This window comes from Trichosurus vulpecula, chromosome 4 (assembly GCF_011100635.1).
Source record: "Trichosurus vulpecula isolate mTriVul1 chromosome 4, mTriVul1.pri, whole genome shotgun sequence".
NCBI lineage: Eukaryota > Metazoa > Chordata > Mammalia > Diprotodontia > Phalangeridae > Trichosurus > Trichosurus vulpecula.
Window position 1 is genome coordinate 216,453,958 of NC_050576.1, and position 24,575 is coordinate 216,478,532.

Genomic DNA, 24,575 nt, shown 5'->3' on the forward strand with positions numbered 1-24,575 from the left:
ATGGGTCCTTATCATAAGAGAGTAAATTGAACAAATTTTAAATTTACCTTTCTTTCTTCCTTCCTTCCTTTGTTTCTTTCTCTTTCTTCCTCCCTCCCTCCCTCCCTTCCTCCCTCCCTCCCTCCCTCCCTCCCTTTCTTTCTTTCTTTCTTTCTTTCTTTCTTTCTTTCTTTCTTTCTTTCTTTCTTTCTCTTTCTTTCTATCTTCCTTCCTTCCCTCCTCTCCTCTCCTCTCCTTTTCCTTCCTTCCTTCCTTCCTTCCTTTTTTCCTTCCTTCCTCCCTCCCTTCTTTCCTTCCTTCTTTTTCATTTTGCCTGAATAAATGAACAGTGCCATCGCCAAAAGGCAGGCAGAGACCAGGTACAGCTAAGCAGGCCACAAAGCCTGAATAATGGGAATCAATGGATGCCAAACATCTCATGTGGCATTTGCTCCTTCTCCTTCTCCTCTTTCTGTTCCTCTTCCTCCCCTATCTCCTCCTCCTTTTCTTCTTCTTCCTCCCCTCATCCTCCTCCTCTTCCCCCTCCTCAAATATCCTTTTCCCACTTTCTACTGTGGGTCCATCTTGTGTATATTTTCAGGACAACCTGAAAAAAAGACTACTGATTGGGCTACCCCTGAGCTAGGTCCTTGCCTTTGTTCCCTAGGGGATCACAGGGTGATCTGCTGGAAAGAGCCTAGAGTCTGAAGTCCTGGGTATTGTTCCCAGCTCTGTCCTCATTTTGTGAGTGCTTAACCTCTTCAGGCCTCATTTTACCCATCTGCAAAATGGAGATAATTATCTCTGTTCTCCCAGGGAAGTTGTTGGGGGATGGGGATATAAATGAGATATGTGCTCTAGAAAAAGAAAATAGGGTGCAAATAGGAATTATTCTTCTTGCGGGGGGGGGTGGTGCTCATCTTGCTGCTTTCTCCACCCTGCCTCCCAACGTCCCCCACCACTGTCTTGGTTTCTTTTGTTTATATTGCTGGCTATGCTGTCAGAGAAAGGGAGGAAGAGAGGGAGCATGTGTATGAGGCAGAGGTGTTTGTGACCAGGACAGGGGAGGAAGCAGGTCCTATTGCTGGGACTGGGGCTCCCGCACCAACCTAGGGGAAAGTCCTTCCTGGATACCAGGCTGGGGATGGGAGCAGGGCAGGGACAGCCAAGCTAGAGGCCCATGACGTGATCGGCCGTGGGGCAATTAATGTTGGCATTTCAATGTCTAAATGAAAATGAAGAGCCCCCCACACCCTGTGCCCTCCTCTCCTCAATTCTCCTTTCTCCATCTGAATGAATGTTCTGAACGAACATAATGCTAGTAATAGAGCTAGCATTTGAGTTAGCATTTACGTAACACTTTAAGGTTTATAAAGTACTTTACATATGTTGATCCTCACAACAACCCTTTGCAGAAAATGGTTTTATCTCCATTTTACAGATGAAGAAACTGAGCTGAGAGGGTCCTGCCCAGGATCACACAGCTAGTAAATGTCTGAGGCAGGATTTGAATTCAGTTCTCCGGACTCGAAATTCAGCACTATGACCACTATACCTCCTAGCAGTTTACATCTAAAGTCACTGTGTGGGAGGACAGCCTGGGAAAACTCTCAGTGGTGGGGTTTGTCTCAAGGACAGCTTGCTGGCGCTGCTTCCAGAGCTCCCAGCATCCCTTGTACATCGAGGTTCAGCAGATGAGCAACTAGTGCCTTTCTCTTCCTTGTGGGGTGACCAGAGGAAGGTCTGGTGGTTTGGGAAGCACCCTCATATCTCCCACATCACCCCCAGCTTCTTTGGCCCAGATTCAAGCCCTGCCCCCTCGAGTCCTCCTTTCCTGAATCCTGGTCTGACGCGGTCCCTCCCTCTCCCCCAATTTCCCTTATCTAGTGACCTAGCCTTGAGGAACTGCTTACTCACTGCAGACCTGACTGTGAAAATCGGGGACTACGGCCTTTCTCACTGCAAGTACAAAGTAAGTCCATGTGGGTTTGGGGAGACCCCAGGGTGCGCAGCCTTTAGTGCTGTTTATAATGACTCCCAATAGATCATTCAAAGCAGTGGCTCAGGCAGGGTTCTTCCCCTCCCCTCAAGGTGGGTTGGGTCATGGGGCATGAGAAGCGGGGGAAGGCTCTGTTGCTTGCACATGGAGTTTGACATTCTCTCCTCGTGCTGACCGTGCATGCTTGGCAGGATGACTATTTCGTGACGGCCGACCAGCTGTGGGTGCCGCTGCGCTGGATCGCCCCTGAACTCATTGATGAGGTGCACAGCAACCTCCTCGTCGTGGACCAGACCAAGGCCAGCAATGTCTGGTGAGGCGGGGTGGAGGGAGGGGAGGGAGCGCAGGGTGGCGGCGGAGCTGACCTCCTTCCCTTCAACCATGGGAGCAAAGGCATGATGGGGCCACAGGCCCCATCTGCTTCATCCAGGACTAGACCGGAAGTCAGGAGACCTGGACCACCTCTGTGACCTTGTCACTCTTGACACCTCTAGGCTTCGTTTTTCTCCACCGTAAAGCAGTGATGGTGTCACTAGATGGTGTCAAAGGTTCTTTCCAGCCAAATTTCCCCTTTTCCCATTCAGATTTAGGGAAGAAAAGGACAGGGTTGACCCTTGACTGCTTGGGTTTGGGCTTTCCTTTTCCCTCAAAATGCCACTCACTGGGGTAGCTAGGTGGCCCAGTGAGAGTCCTGGCCCCGGAGTCAGGAGGACCTGAGTTCAAATCCTTCCTTGGACACTTGTCACTTACTAGCTGTGTGACCTTAGGCAAGTCACCTTGCCTTCCCCCCTCAAAAAAAAAAATCCCACTCACATATATTTTTTCATCCTGGGATTGAACTATGCAAGTGCATTATCTTTAAAGAGGTTGGAAAGCAGACTCTTCCTGCTACCAGTATTACTCCCCCTAGATTCCAAGATACACCTTGTGTTCTTTTCCATGCATATGTGTCTATTTGCACAAGCGTGTGTGCATGTGTGCATGTGTACGTGTGTGTGTGTGTGTATGCGTGGGGGGGCAGTCTATGTACATAGTATATGTTCATGCAAATATGTGATACCATTTGCAGTTAATATAGGTCATATGCATCTTTTGACCAAAGACTGGGCAAATAGTAAGCATATTCATAAAGTATTGCTCTGTTTTCACTTATATTTTCAAGGCTAATTGTTAGACATCTTTTAAGAACATTCAGAAACGAATGCAGTGATCACTATGAACCAGTATGGGTTCGCTAAGAAGAAGTCGTGCCTAGCTCACCTCGTAACCATTTTTAGATAGGGCTGCTCAGGGAAACACCATATCTAAATATAATTTAGCTTGATTTTAGCGTATCATTACACAGTCTTCTTGGCATTGATAGAATAAGCTGATGAGATAAGGGCAAAACGAGTGGTTGGATATAATTGATTAGAGCTGTACCCCCAAAATGAGATAACATACCAATCAAGCAACACATGTTTATTAAGTGGTGCTGGGTATAAAGAATGAAACAATCCCTTCCTGCAAGGAGCACAAGTAAATCTATAAATATTTATAGTGAATAAATAGAGATACAGGGTGGTTTGGGAGGGAGGGCATTAACAATTTGGGGGGGGGAGGTGATCAGTAACAGCTTCATGCAAGAAATGGCTTTTGAGCAGCAGCCTAAAGGAAGAAAAGTCAGAGGTGAGGAGGGAGGGCACTCCAGGCACGTGGAAGGGTTTGGAGACGGCGCTGTGTGGGACTGAGAGAAGGGCAGTTTGGCTGAATCAAAGAATACAGCAGGGGGAGTAATGTCCATTGAACCTGAAACGAGTTCGGGGTCAGGCGGTGAAAGGCTTTCAAAGTTAACATAATTATGTTTCTTATTTGTTTCCAGAACGTGGCTAATAGGAGGGGAAAATAAAGTTAAACATAAGAGTTTATATTTGATCCTCGAGGCAATAGGAAGCCATTGGAGTTGATTGAATATGGGAGTCACATGGTCACATCTACACCTAAGGAAAATCACTTTTGCAGCAGTGTGGGGGATGGGCTGGAGTGGGTCGAGGCTTGAGGCCGGGGGACTGATAAGGAAGCTATAGGTGATGGAGGCCTGACCTCAAGTGGGAGCTGGGGGAGGGGGGTATTCTGTAGGCATAAACTGCTGGGTAAATACGTTGCTGTTTTAGATTGGTGGTTCCCAGACTTTTGGGTCTTGGGAGTCCTTTCCACTCTTAAATATTATTGAATACTTCCCCTGAGATCTTCTGATTATATGGATTATATATATGTTGATATTTACCATATTTGAAATGAAAACATCTTAGTATTTTGTGAAAATAATTTTTAATTAGAAATGAAAACATCTTATTAGAAATGAAAATATCTTAGTATTTTTATGAAAATAATTTTTAATTAAATTAGACATGAAAACATTTTAGTATTTTATGAAAATCATTTCTAATTAGAAATGAAAATATCTTAGTATTTTATGAAAATCATTTCTAATTAGAAATGAAAATATCTTAGTATTTTATGAAAATAATTTCTAATTAGAAATGAAAATATCTTAGTATTTTTATGAAAATAATTTTGAATTAAATTAGAAATGAAAATGTCTTAGTATTTTTATGACAATAGTTTTGACTTCATGGACCCCCGGAAGCATCCTGGCCACATTTAGTAGTGGCCAGACAACCGTTTTGAGAACTACTGTTTTAGAGTGTGTGTCAACCTAGAAGGCTGTCGTTAGTGAAGCGCCCCATGGCTCTGTTTTATCTCTGTTCTGTTTAGAGCTTCTCTAATTATTGATGAGAAATTATATTTAATAATTACTAATGAAGATATTGAAAAATGCTTATCAAACATAGAGATGGCTCAAAGAAGGGAGACAAGCTTATATGAGCGATGACAGAATCAGGATTCAAAATTGCTGTCAACACCGATATCATCTTACTAGGCTTGTTTAAGTGCTGGGGTTCGAAGCCAACAAGACGAAATTTATCAGAGAAAAGGATAAAGTAAATATTTAGGTTAAAAAAATTACTTGCACAGATACAGGATGGAAGAGATGTGATTGGCATCAAGCTTGTGTGCAAGAAGTTCTGGGCATATTTGTTGGCCATAAACTTACTAGGAGGTAATAGTATTACACCGTTGCTTTGAAAAAAAAAAAAAACCAGCCTACAACTAATGCAAATTTAGGAAATGTTAATAGAAACTTAGAATCCAAATCACCAGAAGTATTTGTCTCACTGGGGCAGCTAGGTAGGGCACTGGCCCTGGAGTCAGGAGGACCTGAGTTCAAATCCGGCTTCAGACACTTCACACTTCACACCTTGGGCAAGTCAGTTAACCCCAATTGCCCTGCCTTCCCCCCTGCAAAAACAAAACAAAACAAAAAACTTTAGGCAAAGTATTTGTCCCACCATCAAGTGTTGAAATGGATAGAACACTAAGCTTGGAGTCTGGAAGAGTTGAGCTCAAATCCAGCCTCAGAAACTAGTAAATTTCTAGTAAGTACAGCTAGTACAGTACAGTAATATAACTAGTAAGCTGGTTATCCTTGGGCAGATCACTTTACCTCTGTTCACCTCAGTTTCCTCATCTGTAAAATGTGGATAATCATAACACCTACTTCCCAGATATCCCAAATGAGGTAATCATAGCAAAGCATTTACCATGTGCCATACTACAGTAAATGCAGTATAAATGTTAACTCTTATTATTATGGTCCGTTTCAAATTGCTTTCCAGAATGGTTGGACCAATTTATAGTTTCACCAAAATGTATTAATATTGGGGTGCCATATTAGTATTGGTGGTGTATTTGAATTAGGACCTCACATTTCAAGAGGAAAACGGACTACCTAAATGTGTCCGGGGAGGGAAGACCAGTATAGTGACTGAGTCAAGCAACCACAATTGTCGGAATCTGTTTTGCTATATACTTAGATAAATGAGTTTATTCACTACGAGTGTTCTTTGTGGAGCCTGCATTTGGTGAGAAGGGAGCCAAGCCTTGAATGTATAGCTAGGGATGCTTCTTCCCAATAAGAGATAGCAAGCAGCTACTCAGCTTGAGCCTCAAAAAGCATTTCCCAAGAAAGAAAGGAATGAATAGATAAAATTCTACCCTGGTCCCGACCCCTTCCCTCTGAGGAGAGCAAAGCAGCCAGCTTCTGGTACCAATTCCCTGCTTTTTCTCCTGGAAAGAATAATTCTCCCTTGGAAAAGATTGTGGAGAGGAGAATATAGAGGTATTTATTCATGCCCCTATGAGAGCCACATCTAGACAAACCCACGTGGACGTACATAGCCATCATTGTCTTAGTCTCCGTCATCCACTCTTTCTTCATCATTGTGAAAGCTAGCGTCCTTTGCAAGTCCTTTACAAGCATTATCTCATTTTATCCTTAAAACAACCACAGAAGGTAGGTGCTGTTATTAGCCCCATTCTGCAGTTGAGGAAGCTGAGGCAGACAGAAGTTAAATGACTTGACCAGGGTCAATACAGCTAATAAGTGTCTGAGACCGGATTTGAACTCAAGTCTTCCAGACTCCAAGCTCGGTGTTCTATCCATTGCACCACTTGGTGGTCAGCAACCCAAACTGAACACATCCAAAAACAGAGTCAGCATTTCCTCCACCAGAAAACCCTCGTCTTCCGAATTTATCATTCTGACTTTATTTATTTTTCATCTCTGATTTTTCCCTTTCCCTGGCCCCTCACACTTAGCAATTTGCCAAGTGCTGTCGGCTCTATCCTCACAATAATTCTCATGTCCTGGGACTCTCCACTCATTGAGCCTCCAGTACAGTTCAGGACTGTTGTCAGTCAATCAATAAACATTTGTTAAGTGCCCATGGTGTGCCAGGCACCGTACCAGCTTCCTGCCTTTTCTCCCTACTCTCGATTCCCATTTCTTCTTTCTCATCTCAACACTTCAAGGATCTCTGACTTCATCAGCAATGCAGATCACAGCCCTCCTTTCCCTATTCCCTATTATCCCTCTTCCCCTCAATTTACTTTATGTCCTTGTCAAACTGATTGTTCCCCAATCTCCTTCCATATCCCCCTTCATTGCAGTTTTCTCGGACTCTTCTCTGGTGCCTGTAGCCACATCTCTAGCTATCAGTACGGCACGGTAGACAGGGCTTTGGATTTGGAGTCAGAGGACCTTCGGTTCGAATCTCAGTTCTTCCTTTTGCTGCCTCAGTGATCTTGGACAAGCCTCTGGCCCTGTAAATAACTAGATAATCTTTAAGTGTGGGGAGGGGATCTAAATAAATCTATGATCTTAAGATCTGAAGTCTTCTTCCTTCAAAGCCCAATTCAGGCACTACCTCCTCTAGGAAGCCTTCTTTGCTCTTTCCTCCCACCTCCCAGCTAAAAGGAATCCCTCCCTCAAATTAAGGATGTCTCTATTGACCTTGTCATATTTTTTATTATTCAGTTGTTTCAGTTGTCTCTGACTCTTCATAGCCTCATTTTGGGTTTGTCTGCTTTTTTTGGTAAAGATATGGGGTGGTTTGCCATTTCCTTCAGCTTATTTTACAAATGAGGAAACTGAGGCAAGCAGGGTTGTCTGACTTGCCCAGGATCACACAGCTAGTAAGTTTCTGAGGCTAGAATTGAACCCAGGTCTTCCTGACTTCAGGCCTGGCACTCTATCTACTGTTCCACCTACGTATCACATTTTACTTTTTATCATACTTATTTGGGTGTCTGTTGTATCTTCCCTGTTAAGGGTGTAAGCTCCCTGAGGTAGTTTAAAAGGACTGTCATTCTCTATCTTGTATCCCCTGTGCTGAGCAAAATGCCACGTGCAGAGCAGATGTCTAATAAATGCTGAACTGAATAATTGAAGGGCTATTTTGGGAAAGAGGGACCAGGCATGTTCTGCTTTGCTCCATGGTATAGAATGAGGAGTAACGTAGGAACTTTATATAAGAAGAAGGGAGGTTTGAACTAAGAAAAAACCTAGAATCTCTTAGATCTCTCTAGCAATGGAGCAGTCAGGATGAGTCGTGAGGAAGTACACCGCATGAGGAAACTCAAGGCTTTGAGCAGAGATTGGATGCCCATCTGTGGGGGATGCTAGAGAGGGTATTTCTGCAGTGGGTATGATCAGGCTGAGTAATCTCTAAAACCCCAAGCTTCCGTTACTCCATGACCCTTTAAGCATAATGATTTGCTTGTTAAAAATTACAGCTAATGCCTTGAAAGGGCCCAGAAGCCTGAGTTTTCGTCCTGGTTCTGCTCTCGAGTGGTTGTGTGACCGAGTACAAGGCATTTCCTCAGTTCCTCAAGTTCCTACAACTTCATGAGATCATAGGACTTAGGTCAGGAGGGAGGCCTGGGTGCCCCTACATCCTTCCCATTGGAACATTCTGTGACTTGAAACGATTACCTAGGTGGGGTTCTCTGAAACGATGCTGTAGGTAGAGGGTGGGCCTCAGAGTCAGGAAGACCTGAGTTCCAGTCCCACCTCAGATACTTACTGCATGTATGACCCTGGGCAAGTCATTGAGCCTCTGTTTGCCTCAGTTTCCCATCTGTAAAATGGGGAGAATAATAATACCTAGCCCTCGGGTTTGTTGTGAGGATCAAATGAAATAATAGCTGTGAAGCATTTAGCACAGTGCCTTGCCTAGAACATAATAAGTGCTATGTAGATGTTAGTGGTGATGATGGCGATGGTGGTGGTGATGGTGAAGATGATGATGGTGGTGGTGGTGGTGGTGATGATGGTGGTGGTGGTGATGCTGCTGCTGATGGTGATGATGGTGATGATGGTGGTGGTGATGGCGGTGGTGGTGGTGGTGATGCTGCTGCTGATGGTGATGATGGTGATGATGGTGGTGGTGATGGTGATGGTGGTGGTGGTGGTGATGCTGCTGCTGATGGTGGTGATGGTGATGATGGTGGTGGTGATGGTGGTGGCGGTGAAGATGATGATGATGGTAGTGGTGGTGATGGTGATGATGATGATGGTGGTGGTGATGATGGTGGTTGTGGTGATGATGGTGGTGGTGATGATGAGGATGGTGGTGGTGGTGGTGATGATGGTGGTGGTGGTGATGAGGATGGTGGTGGTGGTGGTGGTGATGGTGGTGGCGGTGAAGATGATGATGGTAGTGGTGGTGATGCTGCTGCTGATGGTGGTGGTGGTGATGATGGTGGTTGTGGTGATGATGATGGTGGTGGTGATGGTGATGATAAGGATGGTGGTGGTGGTGGTGACGATGGTGGTGGTGATGGTGGTGGTGGTGATGAGGATGGTGGTGGTGGTGGTGATGAAGATGAAGATGTGAGACTCTGGGCAAGGCATTAGCTTTGTCTGCCTCACTTTCTTCATCTTTAAAATGGAAATAATAATACCACCCACCTCTCAGGGTTAACATGAGGATCAAATGAGATAATATTTGTAAAGTGCTTTACAAACTCTTATTTTTTTAAGGCTGTTTTCTTCCATAGCCCCAATCAGGGCAGAATTTTTTACCCAAATCAAGAAATCACTTGGCCTTTTCAGTAAAAGTAGAAACAGAACTGTGGTTCAGAGCTTGCCAGTTGCTTCTCTGTTTCTCTTGTCTGTGCGCTGAGTGGTTTGTGGTCTCACTGGCTGCCTCCTTCTACCCCCTGCAGGTCGCTGGGTGTGTCCATCTGGGAGCTGTTTGAGCTGGGTGCCCAGCCCTACCACCACTACTCTGACCGCCAGGTGCTTACCTACGCTATCAAAGAGCAGCAGCTCAAGTTACCCAAGCCCCAGCTGAAGCTGTCTCTCTCAGACCGCTGGTGAGGAGATACACGCAGTTTTCCTTTCCTCCTCCTCCTGCTCCCCAAATACCCTTTGTACATGGGCTCTCCGAGGGCTTTCTGCTGGGATTGCCCACATACCACAGCCTGAGCCATTGGTGACTCAGCCCTGACTTCCAGCTTCCCCCAGGATCAGATGCCCTAGGAGACTTCACTCAGAGGGGCTTTAGGGCACCTCCAGCAGGGGTGTCAAAGTCTGGCACCTGGCTTAGTTCTCTAGGCATGTGACCTTGGGCAAATTGCTTTACCTCCGTGGTCCTGGTTCCTTATTTGTAACGTGAGGAGTAAGGACTAGATGTCGTCTGAGATCCTTTAGGGGTCTAGCTCTGCTATCTCTATGATCTCTGTGCCAGATGAGTTTTAAGGTGCCCTCCAGCTCCCATATCCTATGTCTCCATGACTCTTTGTTTGGAGTGTACCATGTGTAGTGTCTGATACTAAGAGCTTGGAGATACAAGGATTCAGAAGATGTAATCCTAGCACCGAGTTGCTGAGTTGCAGAGTTACACACACACACATATGATACATGCAATAGAAATATAGCATGGGCTGCCCGGGAGGGCTGAGGGGATGAGGAGTACAGTGGTTGAAGTCAGATTGGGCAGCCAAGGACAGGTTATTGCAGTTGGTGAATTTGGAAGCAGTAGCTACAGTGCCTTCCCATCGCCCTGGGTGGAAATGAGGAGGCTTGGGAGGCGTGAGGGTGAGACCAGAGTGAGCTATGACAGGGACAGACCTAAGCACCCCGTCTCTACCCTGGGATTGACAGGTATGAGGTCATGCAGTTCTGCTGGCTCCAGCCAGAGCAGCGGCCCACAGCGGAGGAGGTGCACCTGCTGCTATCCTACCTGTGTGCCAAGGGGACCACAGAGGCTGAGGAGGACTTTGAGAAGCGATGGAAATCCCTGAAACCCAGCGGGACCAGTGGAGCCAGCCACCTGGGGAGTGCGGCTGAGCTGTCCTCCAGCTTCCCTCTCTTGGAGCAGTTCTCGGGGGACGGCTTCCATTCAGATGGGGATGACATCTTGACAGTAATGGAGACTAGCCACGGGCTCAACTTTGAGTATAAGTGGGAACCCAGCCGGGCTGAGGCTTTCCAGACTCCTGCAGGGACCCTCAGCCCCCGCCATGCTGCTCACTACCAGGACCTCTACTACCCAACTAGCTCCTCCACCAGCCACCTGAGCCTGGGGGTCTCACCTTCCTGCTATGAGTGTCCACCGCCTGGGGTGGTGCCCATCCTCAGTGCTCACAGCCCTTCTGTGAGCAGTGAGTACTATATTCGCATTGAAGAACCAGCTGACTGTGATCTAGACTTCACCATGTGTTCCTCTAGCCCTGAGTGCCAGCAGGCATCTCCTGAGGCAGCCACCCCTTGGCATGACAAAGAAGAACCTGTGGGGGGTACCTATGACTCAGACAGTAGCCCTACTGTGTCACTGACTATGGAGCCCCTCCTGGGGCAAGGACCCAGTGGGGAGGGGCCCTGGGATCACCCTGACTACTACTCCCATATGAGCTGTAGCAAAGACTCACTCTGTTACCAACCTTCCCCTGCAGGGGACTCACAAACTGAAGACAGTTTATTGGGGGAATGCAGGGAGGGTGCCGGCACAGACTGGGGCCTTCCAGGCTTCCGCCAAACTTTTTTTGAGGACCCACTGGGAGTGTCCCCCTCAGGGAATTCTGCAACCCAGGAATCGCCGAGTGGGGCCCAGGAGGCAGTGGTGGGAGAATCAACGAAACAGGAGCCTCTGTGCAGCCCTCCTGAATCAGTAACGATAGAGCTGGGTGAAGCACAGAGTCTGTCCTGCGGCAGCTCCCAACACGAGGGTGCCGAGGAGGCAAGCTTGGCTGCCCAGCAAAGACACTGGACCTCCAACATGTCTGCCAATAACAACATCATTAGCAGCTGTGCCCCTGATTCCTGGGCTGCTCGCTTTGTAGACTCCTACTTGGGATCAGGAGAGAGCCTGGGTGTGGGACCTGACCCCTGTGAGTTGCCTGCCCCAGACTGCCTACCAGACCTGCCCCTTCCTGAGGGTCAGGGGTTGGAGACAGCTTTCCCTGGGCAGAAGCTGGGGGGCCCACCTAACTCTGATGAACACTGCCAGGTGGAGGAGGACTCAGCCCTGGTCACCATCTCTCCCTCTCAGCTGATAGATCTGGAAAGTGCAGAGAGAAGGGATGTAGATCATGGGACTGATGAGAAAGCCACGGAGGAAGCCGCGGCCCCTTCCAGTTCTCCAGCCCGGTCTCCCTCGCCCTCTCCACCCCAAGGCAGAACCCCGCTTCCCTCCAGGGCGGCGGGTAATCTTGTCCTTGTTTCTAAGCCAGATTCTCCTGTGCCATGGGACAGTAGCCAGAGTAACAGCAACGAGCCAGACCAGACGCTGGACAGCAGCGGTAGCTTCCCCGAGCTAGAAGGGCCAGGTAGTGAGGATGATGACACGACTGAGGCCACCTCTGGTGTCTTCACAGACTTTTCCAATGACTTCCTTATGGAGAAGCCTGACACAACCCCCACATTCCGGTCCCTGCAGAAGCAGGTGGGAACGCCAGATTCCCTGGAGTCTCTGGATATCCCATCCACGGCCAGTGACAGTGGGGAGATATACAGCCCAACAGTGTCCTACTCCTCCACTGGGCAACCCCGGGCCCTAGATAGTGGTTATGACACAGAGAATTACGAGTCACCTGAGTTTGTGCTGAAAGAGCCCCATGAGCCCCGGGAACCCGAGGACTTTGGGCCTCTGGGAAAGGAGGATGAGAGCCCGGGCTTAGAGATGAGGCTTTCTTCCTCTATCAGTGCTGAGCTGCATGGTCTGAATGAGAAAAACCCCTACCGAGACTCAGCCTACTTCTCTGACTATGACACAGAGACAGAGCGGCCTGCCCAGGGGAGGGAGGAGGATGAGGACAGTGAGGCTGGGGAAGCAGAGTCCAGCCCGGTGGGCCCTGAGTCCCAAGGACTCTCTCCCAGCGATCAGGAAATACCAACAGCAGAGGAAGCAGGCGCTCAGCCTCCTCATTCCCCTTCTGGGGAGCCCCCTCCAGAGGTGGCAGTCAGCCCAGCCATCAAAGAGCAAGACCAGGAGAGCCCCAAGGACCCAGCAGAAGGCTCAGCCCCTGCCCCCATTCCTGCTGCCCCTGCCCCTGCTCCTCCCAAATTATTCTTCCTGACTCCTGTCCTGCCAAGTCCAGAGGACACTGGGGTTGGGGAAGGCTGCCACAAACCCCAGGAAGCCCCAGGCCCGTTCCCCACCTCAGTGGACAAGGGAACTTGGGACCTGGTTCCTGGGGCAGAGGTGCAAGAATGGAAGGAAGCCACAGCCTGTGAGATCCCCCTGGCCCCCAAAGTGAAGCCGGGGGAGAAACCGGTCCCACGTCCGACCCCCCTGCGCCTGGACCTGTCGGACCTCCCAGCACCCAAGGAGAGCCGGCCGGCAGAGGAGGAGGAGGAAGAGGACTCGGAGGAGAGCGACGAGTCGGACGAAGAGCTGTGCTGCTACGATATCCAGGAGCAGAGTGAGGAGAGCGAAGAGGAGCCCGCCGCAGTGCCCATCGTGGTGGCTGAGAGCCACAGTGCCCGCAACCTACGCAGCCTCCTCAAAATGCCCAGCCTCATGTCCCAGTCCTTCTGTGAGGACCTAGATCGCAAGAAAAAGGCTGTTTCCTTTTTTGATGATGTTACCGTCTACCTCTTCGATCAGGTAAGCCCCATGGCCAGGGCAGTGGCCATCAGGACTTCTGGGAGGGGAAGGGAGAGGCGACTCTGTGTCCCTGCTACGAAGACATTGGGTGGGCATAGAGAGGAGGGCAGAGGGTGTAGCTAGGGTGGGTTTGTCTCTGACGTCTCTGAGTGAGAGGGGGTAAAAGCTCTTCCATGCCAGAAATCCAGATCATGGATTGGGGAGAGTATGGTGGGATGCCTCTCATTTGCCAGAGTTAAGAATCGTCTGTTTCCCCCTTGAGGTTTCTGGGTAATTGTCCACTTCTCCCTCTTTGGATAGAAGAGGTAGTTGTCCTGCTGGGAAGTGATGCCCAGCCAAGGCGGGCATCTCATACTTGCGTCACATCTGTTCTTTACTGACACCCAGGAAAGCCCCACAAGAGAACTCGGGGAGCAGCACTTCCCTGAGATGAAGGACTCAGCTTCCTCCTTCCTGCCAAGCAGCCCCAGTGCCCTGAGCCCGTCTGACCAACTCAGTGCAGCAGACAATTTCCCTGACAGGACCGTCTCTGAAGAGAGTGAGCCTGGTGGGGCGGGCTGGGCTGGCGTGGGAAGGGGGAGCGTGACACTTGCTAGATTTTCCCATCTTCCACAGGAAGCAGTAGCCCTCCACCTGTTTTAAGGTTGTCTGACCCTCCTTTGGCAGGCCAGGCAACCCTACCAACTCTCAGCCTTTGGGTCGATGATTCCATCTGGTCCTTTAGGCTCCTATTGCCCCAGCCCGTGATGGCACCTATACTGCCAGCCCCCGATTCCAAATATCTCTGCTTCTGAGTGTCATTTTTTAAAAATTGTGGCCTCTCTTTTCTGAGGAACCACATAAATCCATCAGAGAGAAAGAAGACTCAGACTTCAGGTCGAAGGGATGATGACATTTCCTTGAGTAGCTTCTCGGGGCATCAGGGGGGTCAGGGAGAGCAGGCTGGAGAGATGGGCCTCCTCCACAGCTGGCCTCTTTACTCTTTCTTCTCCCTACCCCCACCCCCGACCAGGGAGTTCACTAGGGAGAGCTGTGCACTGGGGGCAAAAAAGGGTGAGTGACAGGGACTTCTTTGCAGGTGGTGGGTTCGAATGGGATGATGACTTCCCACTAATGCCAGCCAAGTCATCTTTTGTGTCTTCACCGGGGCCTGGAGTGACGGACTCCATGCTGCCCAGCCTGGCGACCCCACCGAAGCAGGTGCTGCCCGTCCAGTTTTCCCGCTTCACTGTGTCTCCTAGCCCAGTCTCCCGATTCTCCATTACGCACGTCTCTGACTCGGATATCGAGTCTGTAGGAGGTAAGGTACCAGGGCCGAGGGTACTACCGAGGATGGGTCTGGGATGTGTAAAAGCCACAGGGCAGGGGGCATAAGAGGATCACCGTAGAGCTGGGAGGGACCTTAGGAGTCATCTTAGTTTAAAGATGAGATTAAGGTTTAACCCAGGGCACCCAGGTGGTAAATGGAAGAACTAGCATTTGAACTCAGGCCCTCCAGCTCCAAGGCCAAGGCTTCTTTCTACTGCATCATGTTATCCTCATTTTTTTTGGAGACTATTGGGGTTAAGTGACTTGCCCAGGGTCACACAGTTAGTAAGTGAGGCTGGATCTGAACTCCGATCCTCCTGACTCCAGGGCCAGTGCTCTCTCTACTGTGCCACCTAGCTGCCCCATTATCCTCATTAAAAAAAATTTTTTTCAGTTGCTGAAAAATCTATCTTCTTTCCTTCCCACTTTCCCACCTTCCCAGGAAAGAAAAAAAGGAAAGCAAAACAAAACCACTGTAACAAATATGCATGGTCGAGCAAAACAAATCCCCCCTCTGACTGCATCCCCCCAGAATTTGCCTGAGTCCATCCCCATTCTGTCAGGAGGTGTTGGCCTCATTTTTATGGAGATTTAAGAGTTACAAAGTACTTGCATCACAACAAAGCAAGAGAGTGCTTTTACTGAAGGGGAAACTGAGGCTCAAACAGGTGACTTGTGCCAGCTCAATTAGCTGCTAAAGGTCAGATGCAGGATTTGAACCCAGTCCAGCCTTCCTTGTACTGTTCCTCCTTTAAAGTAATGTGTCTTTATGTAGTTACTCCTATGTGGAGATAGGCTAGAAGGAGGAGGGCCCCCAGGAGGGCAAATGGCCTTGAATTCATGCTGCATCTTCCCGTGACATGGGAGAGGGAGACGGACGTAGTCTGCGTTAGCCCCTAAGAACAAAACTGAGACCAACATGGCGGGGAGACGGTTACAGAAAGGCAGACTGTGCTTCGGAGTAGAAGAAAGAACCTTAACGGTTAGAGTGGACCAACCATGCCTTGTCTGGCAGTGAGAGCTCCTCATCATTGGCGTATGTAAGCTAAGTTAAGGGACGGGGCTGCCCTAGAGAGCATGCTGGACTTGACCTCTGTGGGCCCTTTCAGGACCCTCGGACTTTATAACATCATGGTGCCGAGTATGGTTCGGATTGGCTTCCAACTCAGAGAAGCCAGCCTGGAAGAAGATCCAGGGGTGGAGAAGCAGTTTGAGCCTACATTTATGAAGCACCTACTGTGGGCCGGTCCTAAGTTCTGTAGGCATTGTGCCGAGCATCCAATGCCTGAGCAGGAATCCAGGTGTCCTAATGTACCTGACCTTTGAATCCCCCCTGTCTCCCCTGAGGATCCCTTTTCCCAAGCTGTTGGACCTAATCTCACCCCACCCCCACTAGGTCTCAGACAGAGCTGTCTGCTCAGCTCTACTCCCACCCCAGGCCTCAGCCCTGACCGTATCTTTTTCGAGGAAGCTCATGGGTGACTTTCTAATCTCTGAGGGAAGTAGAGCTGTTCCTCGGGACCAGGACCAAAGCGGACATGCCCTGAGATTAGTACAAAGAGCTAGTACACAGGAGGGAGTCAGGGGACCTCGAAGGCTGTGTGACTGTGGATAAGCCAGCTCCCCTCTGGACCTCAGTGAACTCATCTATAAAATGGAGAGTTGGAGTAGATGACCTTTGCCTATTAGCCTTCCAGTTAACCTTTACTAGTTGTGCACACATGAAGAACATGGATGTGGAGCTGGAGAACTTGGGTTTAAATCCCAGCTCTGCTGGCGGTCCGTGTGACTTTAGGAAGGTCACTTGTCTCTAGGCTCCAGTTTGGGGTTACACTGAGTGACTGTAGCTCAAAGTCCTGTGGCCCTTTGAGCAGGACCCTTGTGGGCTAAGGAAAGGCCCCCCTCCCCTGGAGCATCTGCTCTTCGGAAGCATACAGTCTAGATGAGTAAATGGAATACCTTCATCCTATGACAACACGGCCACGTGCTGGTAAGACAGGGAATGATGACAAGCTCAGAATCAGGTGGCATTAATCAAGAAAAGTCTCCTGCCACAGAGGTCTCCAGCCAGATGTTGAAGGAAGGGAAGGAGTGAGAGTATAGGGTATTTACTAACATGTCCCCGGGAGACCTGCCTATCAGTTAGTCAGTCAATAAACTGATTTATTAAGAGCCTACTGTGTGCCAGACACTGTCCAAAGCACTCGGGATACAAAGAAAGGGAAGAGACCGTTCTCAGTCGAATAGGAGAGACAACATACAAACAGTGCATATGAACTGCGTGCAGCCTGAATGGGGGAGGCATCAGAATGAAGAGGCATTGGGAAAGGCTTCCTGTAGAAGGCAGGATTTTAGTTGGGACTTGTAGGAAGCAGAGCTGAGGATAGAGAACATTCCAGGTGTGGGAGACGGTCAGTGAAAATGTCAGGAGATGGAGTGTTTTGTGCCAGGAGTGGCAAGAAGGCTGGTGTCACTGGAGAGGTGGAGAGTGGGGCATAAGGTATAAAAATCAGCAGTCTTTACTGTATTCTTTGGGATTGTGTGTGAGATGCTGGAGAGGAGACAAGATATGCAAGACAGAGCACACACTTTAGTTAGGAAGACAGGATATACCTGTGGTGAGGTAAGTAGTGGGCCGTGGCTAGGCTGTGGCCAGAATAACCATCTTCTTCCTCCTGTTTCAGGAAGCAGTGAAGACGGTGACAGAGAGTAACTTGGGCTGGGAAGGCACTTCAGAATCTATAGTGCCGGCATGGCTCTGTGGACCAGGGCAAGAAGAAACGGCCCTCCCGGCCCCAAGACAAAGCAGCAGTGGAGGAGATGGGGGGGCGGGGGTTGTCAAGAACTCGGCTCTATTTTTTTAGACAGATTTTATCAGAGGCATTTGGTTTGCTGCTAGCTCACAGAGACACACCTCCCCACCCCCGCCTTCTGTCCCTTTGTCCGGTACAGGTGCAGCCACGGACGATGGTCTGTGTGGACATATGTGCTTGAAGGCATGCGGGTTTGTGTATAAATATACATATATAAATGATAGCGTTAAAGGGTAGAATTGCAGAATCCTGCTCCCCCTTCTTAGCCTCCCCTCTCAAAGGGGGTGACTATGACCCCAGTACTGCTTGCTCCTCCCTGTGGTCTGTGACTTCTCGGGGCTTACCCCTAACTGCTGCCCCAGTGCCTCGTGCTCCCCTGCTTACTAGAGCTGTAGTGGGAGTGGGAGCCTGTGTCAGCCCCTCCCAGGGCCTTCCTCTCTGCCCCTGCTCTCTCGGACCCTGCTGTACATACACTGGATTTCTGAATCTCCACGCTAAATGTCATTCAGTAATACTGTCTCCCTTGACTTCCCACTGGGACACGTTTCTACCTTGTCTCCCTCTACAACTCAGATAGATGGCTGGTTTCCTGAGCTGGCTCCTAGCCTGACCCTACCCCAACAGTCTCCTACCCTCTTGCCTAGCTTCTGCCAGGAGCTGGCTCTGCTGGAAGATGGGGCTATGGGCTCTACTGTTCTCTTTTGTTATTCCCTTGTTCTGTATTTGTCCCTTTGACCCTTCCCAAGCAGAAGTCTGGGCAATATTTCCCAAGCAGCTGTTGCTGTCTGGCTAAAGCTGGAGAGGAGGAAAACTAATGGGTCTTTCCCTCTAGAAAATGAGGCTTCCTCACCCCAGGGCCTTCGTGCTTTGGGGCAATGAAGGTGGTTGGATGTTGCCACCAGCACAGCCTCATTCATCAGTGAAACTATGGGACTTCTCGGGCCCTCTGCCACAGGCCCTTTTCTAGAGGTTGCTTGTGGGGAGCAAGAACTGAGGGGGAGAGTTTGGGATGACCTCTCTACAGGGCCCACAGGCAGTAAATGGGAGAGCTCACTGGGACGTAACTGCCCTGAGCTGCCAAGAAGAGCAAGGAGGGGACCCCTCCCACCCAATTGTCCATTTCCATGTTCAGCATTGGGGTCCCTATCGCCCCTGCTCAGGGGCCAGGGAACAGGTGGGGAGGGGGGCTGGGTGAATGGCAAACGGGGATCTGCGGGAATATTTTTGTAACAGCTAATGCAGACAGAATGGGACCGTGATAATTTTAAGTTATTGTTGCCAAAGAGATGTAAAGAGTTTATTGAAGGGGTGGGGGGTGGAGGTGGGGGGGGAAGGGACCTTATTTTTGGTTTGTCCTTTTTTTAATTATTTGTTTGAGGCTTAGAATGCTGGTGCAATGACTTTTTTTTTCTTTATTTAAAAAGAAATTAAGCTAAGAAAAAAAGCCTTTAAGCCAAGAGAGTGTGTTCTCTTTTGGGGCCAATAGACCAACCCCTGTACTAGGGTCACAGCCTTGGGAGATGAGAGTGGGGGGAAGGGCAGGTGAATGATAAGTGTGCATATGTGTATGTTTATATTGTGCAAGAGCATCGTGGGGGAGTGTATATCTGTCTGTGGGTGGCCCACATGCCCCAGCATGTGTGAGTATGTGTGCCTAGGTGAACAGGTGTGCTTTGTGTGTGTCTCTGGCCAATGACAGCCTTACCTACTGAGGGGGTGCGGTTTAGAGTCACCTGCCTGGGGGTGGAGACTGTTGATTGTTTTTCCATGGTGTGTGTGTGTGTGTGTGTGTGTGTGTGTTCTGGTGTGATTCAAACATGTGATAGCTTGAAAGTCCAGCCCAGTTGGCATCTGTTCCTAGACAGGTAAGAGATGTTGAACCCCCTAATCCCTTCAGGGGTTTCTGAAGCTGGGCCGCTCCCAGCCCTGGAGCATGCCGAGTTCTAGGTCTTGGGACGGTGCTGCCTCAGTGTTCCCCCCTGCTGTCTCTGAAATTCCCAGAGGCATTAGGGAGAGAGATGGAGGGAGGGAATGGGACAGACCCAAAGGGAAGTCCAAAAAGAGTCCAGAGCCTGACTGTGGTTTTAATGGCTACAGATAAAATCAGGCAACAGAAAGCAAGTCTCCTGTGCCAGATGAGATGGTTAGGGATTAAGAGGCCGATCAGAACAGGTCCTGGGTTTCCCCTTTGTTAGAGAGACAGTCCAGGCATGCCTTTAGGTAGGACCACATCTCCTTGTCCACTAACCAGGCTGGACGCTCCTGTCTCTCCTTTCCTGGGAGGGATCTCATCTCCATTATTGGCCCCTGAAGTGCAGACGTGACTGTCTCCTCTCAGCTACCCCTTCTTTTGACTAAACTATCTCAATCTTTGAGGGGTCCCTAGTGTTACTGGTCAGGACCCTATTGGATCCTTTTCGTAGTCTCTGAGGCCTAGCTTAACAAAGTTGCTGGCTGAAGGCAGACTTGGAATGGGCTCTGGGTTCCAGCTCTCAGGTCAGGAAGTGGAATGGTCTGGTTTTAATGTGAGGAAAACAGTGAGGATAAGGAATAGCAGGCTGCTGCTGCTGCTGGAGATCAGGGTGGCACCTGGGACTGAAGAAATAAATGTGGGACTTCTGGTACAGGTTGGGAGGGGCGTCCTGGTAGGGAAAGGGGCCCTTGGTGACCAGAAGCTTTCTATACCATCCTCATATTGTTGGAAAATAGGGAACACCCTGATTAACTCTGCCATTCACCCATACCAACCCTTGAGCCACCAACGACCAAGGCACCATTGGGGAGAGAAAGAAGTTGGCCAGAAAAATGCCTGTAAATGGTTTGGCCCTTGCACCCCAAGGAGGGTGGTGGTGGTGGCTGTGGTCCCTCTGCCCCAGCTCTAAAAACAAAAAAACCACTTCAAGTCCTGACAAAAGTGAGTAGGAGGCAGCTGGGAGCTGGTGGAGGCAGGGGACTGCAACAGGCTGAGCCAGATTCTTCTGCCACTGTGGGAAGATACAGGAGTCCCTTTGTCCTGGATGGCCCCTGTTACTCTAGACAAAGTGGGGGGTCAAAAATGAATAGAATGAAAACAGCTTCCCTGCAGGAGGGGCAAATGCCTCATGCCAAGCTTAATTGCCAAGATATTAAGCGATTTTCAGGGGCTCTGGCCACTGCCACCTTCCTCTCCAGGTCAGGAAAGCTTTTGTTAGCCCTAGGCCTTCTGGAACAGTCTAACTGCCCTGTGACTGTTCCTCTGTGCTGCTTAGGTTTGAAGGCTCCCCTTCATACCCTTCCTGGTGGTGTCTCCTTTTTGTCAAGTCTTTGATAAATGCAACAGATATTTAAAAAATAAACTGCTACATCCCAGTAGGGGATACTACATCCCAGCCTTGCCCTTCACCCACATCCCATCAAGCAAATGAGGTGCATTCCTTAGAGGAAGATGTGACAAGGTCCCCTGCCAATGCTCACTGAACCTGAATGCCACGAAGATCTTTCTCAACTCCAACCTAAATTCTCTCACTGTCGTTAGAGCCTTGTTCATTGGTTCATTATGAAATATGATAGGCTGGGGTTAATTTTTTTCAAATCACTTGTACATCTATTTCATTGACTCCTCCCCTAGATCCGGTTAAAAGTAGTTAGGAAAGATGAGGAAAAGGGGGCCCAGAGTTAAGTGAGTCAGTGATTGCCAGGCCTTCTGACCGACTCACTTTGCTCTTAAATGGGATGGGGTGGTTCTGATCCATCTGCAATCAAAGCCGTTCTCATATCCAGTCCCAGTTGTGGGCTCCTATCTATAAGGCAGGCTGGCCAATGTTGGAGATACAGGTTCTAGCTAAGAAGTGGGGGGTAGGGGATGGGGTGGACAAGATGCAGACTCCCCCCACCTTGGCCTCATTTAGCACCACATGCCAAGCACCTGAACTCCCACTGGGGTATGGCGAGTACAGGATGACTGTTCTTACCTTCTAAGTCTAAGAATGGAGTAACTCCCAAGACTTTGGATCTTGTGGCCTAGAAAGCTGCTCCCAGGAGCAGTTCAGGATGGTGAGTGAACAAAGAGGTAAGAGTCCAACGCATACCTGGCTGAGAATCCCTGGTACAAAGTGGTTGGGTTGGAGCTCTCCAGTGAGGAGGCACCCCATTCCACTTTTGGACAGCTTTAATTGTTTAGTTTTCCCTTAAATCAAGCTCCTTTTCCCCCTCCACCCCGAAGAACTGAGCAGGACAAATATAATCTTTCACAAGGCAGGCCTCTGAAAGTTGGAACCTTCTTGATAAGCCAAGGAGCTGGGATCAGGGGACTGGGGAAAGCTGCAGCCTTCTCTCCCACGGGGGCTTTGCTCATGCATTCATGCTAAAGGCCTGAACCCTTCTTTCCAGCCCCCCACCCCCTGCAATGTTATCAGCACATCCAGTTCCGGGTTTCCCTTCTGGGAGCCAGGAGCTTCCCTCCTGGATCCTGTTACTCTAATCCCTCCCCCCTCCCCGATTTGTGCCAAACAGGGGCCGGGTACCCTCATTGGCCTGTTTCTTCTTCCATTTGTAAAAATGGGTGGTGAGGGGAACTTGATGACTTGGCTTCCAGAGCACCTGTCTAGGCCTCTGGTGGTCCTGTTTTGTTTTTTCTTGGTGTGTGTGTGTGGGGGGGGGAAGGATATTAATAGGGATGGTAGGAGACGGGCAGGAAGCCCAAATCACAATCTGACTCTGGCCAAGTTATGTGCTGCAGAAGTTGGAGTTTCAGGGAGAAGCCTGGTTTCCGTTTAAACCAAGAGATAAGCTATGGACCAGGTGGGAGCTGGTTGTGTATCTGGGCAGGGAGGGGCTCGGCGCTCCCTCTCCCTGGGCTAACCAGGCAAGCCCAGGGGAAATGGTCCTTGTCTCCCCTGGTCCTACGGCCCTCCCATCTTGTCTGATGGGTAGATTGGGCCTAGGACAGCAGGGAAACCAGGACCAGGTGCTGCTGGTCTAGACCCTCCCCTCCAACCCCCAAATACTACTTAAAGGCTGCATGAGGCTCAAGCTGTCTTGGATATTTTTATTAAGATAAAGGCTATTATTATTATTGTATATTTTATCAATACGGGTCATAATTGCTGTATTTTTTACCAGTGCTGATTTCCATACAGCTCCCCAGCATGTGTGTAAAATATCGTTGGTCTGATAATAAAGTTTTTAAAATATCTTAAACCAGGCTCTCTGTGGTCAGACGGCCCCTGCCCATCAGGATGGCCATTTCTCAAATGGTAGATGGAGAGGGGTGGGGGCAAGCAACCATAGCAAAGGATCTCTTGGTACCTACATCTGACCCTGCCCAGATCTCCAGGAAAGAAAGCCAGTAGTGAAGGCTGGCAGAAAAGGGCAGGGGTGGGGGGAAACCATGTTAGCCCTGATCATAGCAACTCCTGGGGTGGCCAGAAAAAAATGAGCTCTAACAGAACACATACATAGTAATGGCTGGCATTTATATAAAGCTTTGCAAGAGTTTTATAAATATTTAATCCTCACAACAATCCTGGGAGACAGGTGCTATTACTGTCCCTATTTTATAAATAAGGAAACTGAGGCAGAACTTGTGACTTGCCCAGGATCACACAGATAAGTGTCTGCAAGCACATTTGAACTTGGGTCTTCCATCTACGTGTCTCCATTTTGGGAAATAGACAAGACTTAGCCTTAAACGACCTTGGAATAGGGAAGACCAATAATGACCAAAAAAAAATTGTATAGAACTGGGGACATTTTTCAGTGCTTTTTAATTGGCTATCGACAATTTCTGCCTTTATTTTCTCCTGGATACTCAGTCTCCCACCCTTGACTACTGCATCCCTGACACTGCTCTCTTGCCGTGACTCTTCTTTTGCTTTCTTTCTTTTTGAAGGGGGAAGGCAGGGCAATTGGGGTTAAGTGACTTGCCCAAGGTCACACAGCTAGCATGTGTCAAGTGTCTGAGGTCACATTTGAACTCAGGTCCTCCTGACTCCAGGGCCAGTGCTCTACTCACTGCGCCACCTAGGTGCCCCTCTTGCCATAACTCTTACCTGTTTAAAGACTCTTCTTTCATTTGCTGTTAATCCATTAAACTTTGGAGTGTCCCTCATAACTAGGTCTGGGTCCCTCTTCTCTATACTCAGTGATCCTCCCACATTTATCAGCTGCCTCCTAGATGGCAGCAATACCTTGCATGTATTGTTGATTTAACATGTCCAAAATGGAACTCATCATCTCTCCCCTAAACTCACCTTTCTAGAAACTTCATTTCTTTTGACAGCTTCTTCCCGTTTACCTAGATTCACAGCTTTGGCGTCAGCCTTGACTCTTCCTGAAAGCCCCATACCCGTGAATTGTCCATTCTACTCTCACAGATACAGCACTTTTAAAATCACTTTATTATATCTGTCTGTGTACATGTACACCTCATCCCTGTGTAAATGAAAGCTTCTAAGAGGACAAGATTTTTATCTTTGTATCGCCATCACGAAGCATGATGCCTTGTACCTAATGTTCTTGCCCAGTCATTTCAGGCGTGTCCAACTTTTTGTGACCCCATCTGGGGTTTTCTTGGCAAAGATATTGGAGTGGTTTGCCATTTTCTTTTCCAGCTCATTTTACACATGAGGAAACTGAGGCAAACAGGATCTTGCCCTGGGTCACACGGCTAATGAGTGTCTGAGGCCATATTTGAACTCAGGAAGATTAGTCTTCCTGACTTCAGCCTTGGCACTCTACCCACTGGGCCACCAGCTGCCCAGTTGCACCTTAATAAATGTTTACTGAATTCTGGAAAGCCGAGAGAACTTTTTCATCCATGTTCCACTTCCATATGGAACAAAGGAGGGGTGGCCCGGGTCAGGGGAGTGATGGAACATTGGGAGGGAGGTGTGAAGACATGACAACCCAAATCAGGATTAGAAACCAATATTTCCCTCTCTCTTCAGAATGCACAGAAGAGGGTTTCCCTGGCTGGAGTCAGCAAGGAAATAGGCTACACAC

The 24,575-nt window shown here is 49.0% G+C and overlaps 1 protein-coding gene across 1 annotated transcript in view; it reads left to right on the top strand.

Annotated features, from left to right (window-relative positions):
* The window catches only part of AATK (apoptosis associated tyrosine kinase), a 41,268-nt gene extending 22,468 nt beyond the window's left edge, over positions 1 to 18,800 (top strand). Inside the window, exons 7-13 of the mRNA XM_036757981.1 lie at positions 1,867 to 1,951; positions 2,170 to 2,291; positions 9,590 to 9,739; positions 10,530 to 13,473; positions 13,861 to 14,011; positions 14,552 to 14,773; positions 17,466 to 18,800. Coding sequence (XP_036613876.1) covers positions 1,867 to 1,951; positions 2,170 to 2,291; positions 9,590 to 9,739; positions 10,530 to 13,473; positions 13,861 to 14,011; positions 14,552 to 14,773; positions 17,466 to 17,494 — 3,703 coding nt within the window. The 3' untranslated portion in view covers positions 17,495 to 18,800. The remainder of the gene's footprint in view (positions 1 to 1,866; positions 1,952 to 2,169; positions 2,292 to 9,589; positions 9,740 to 10,529; positions 13,474 to 13,860; positions 14,012 to 14,551; positions 14,774 to 17,465) is intronic.
* Positions 18,801 to 24,575: the final 5,775 nt, after the last annotated feature.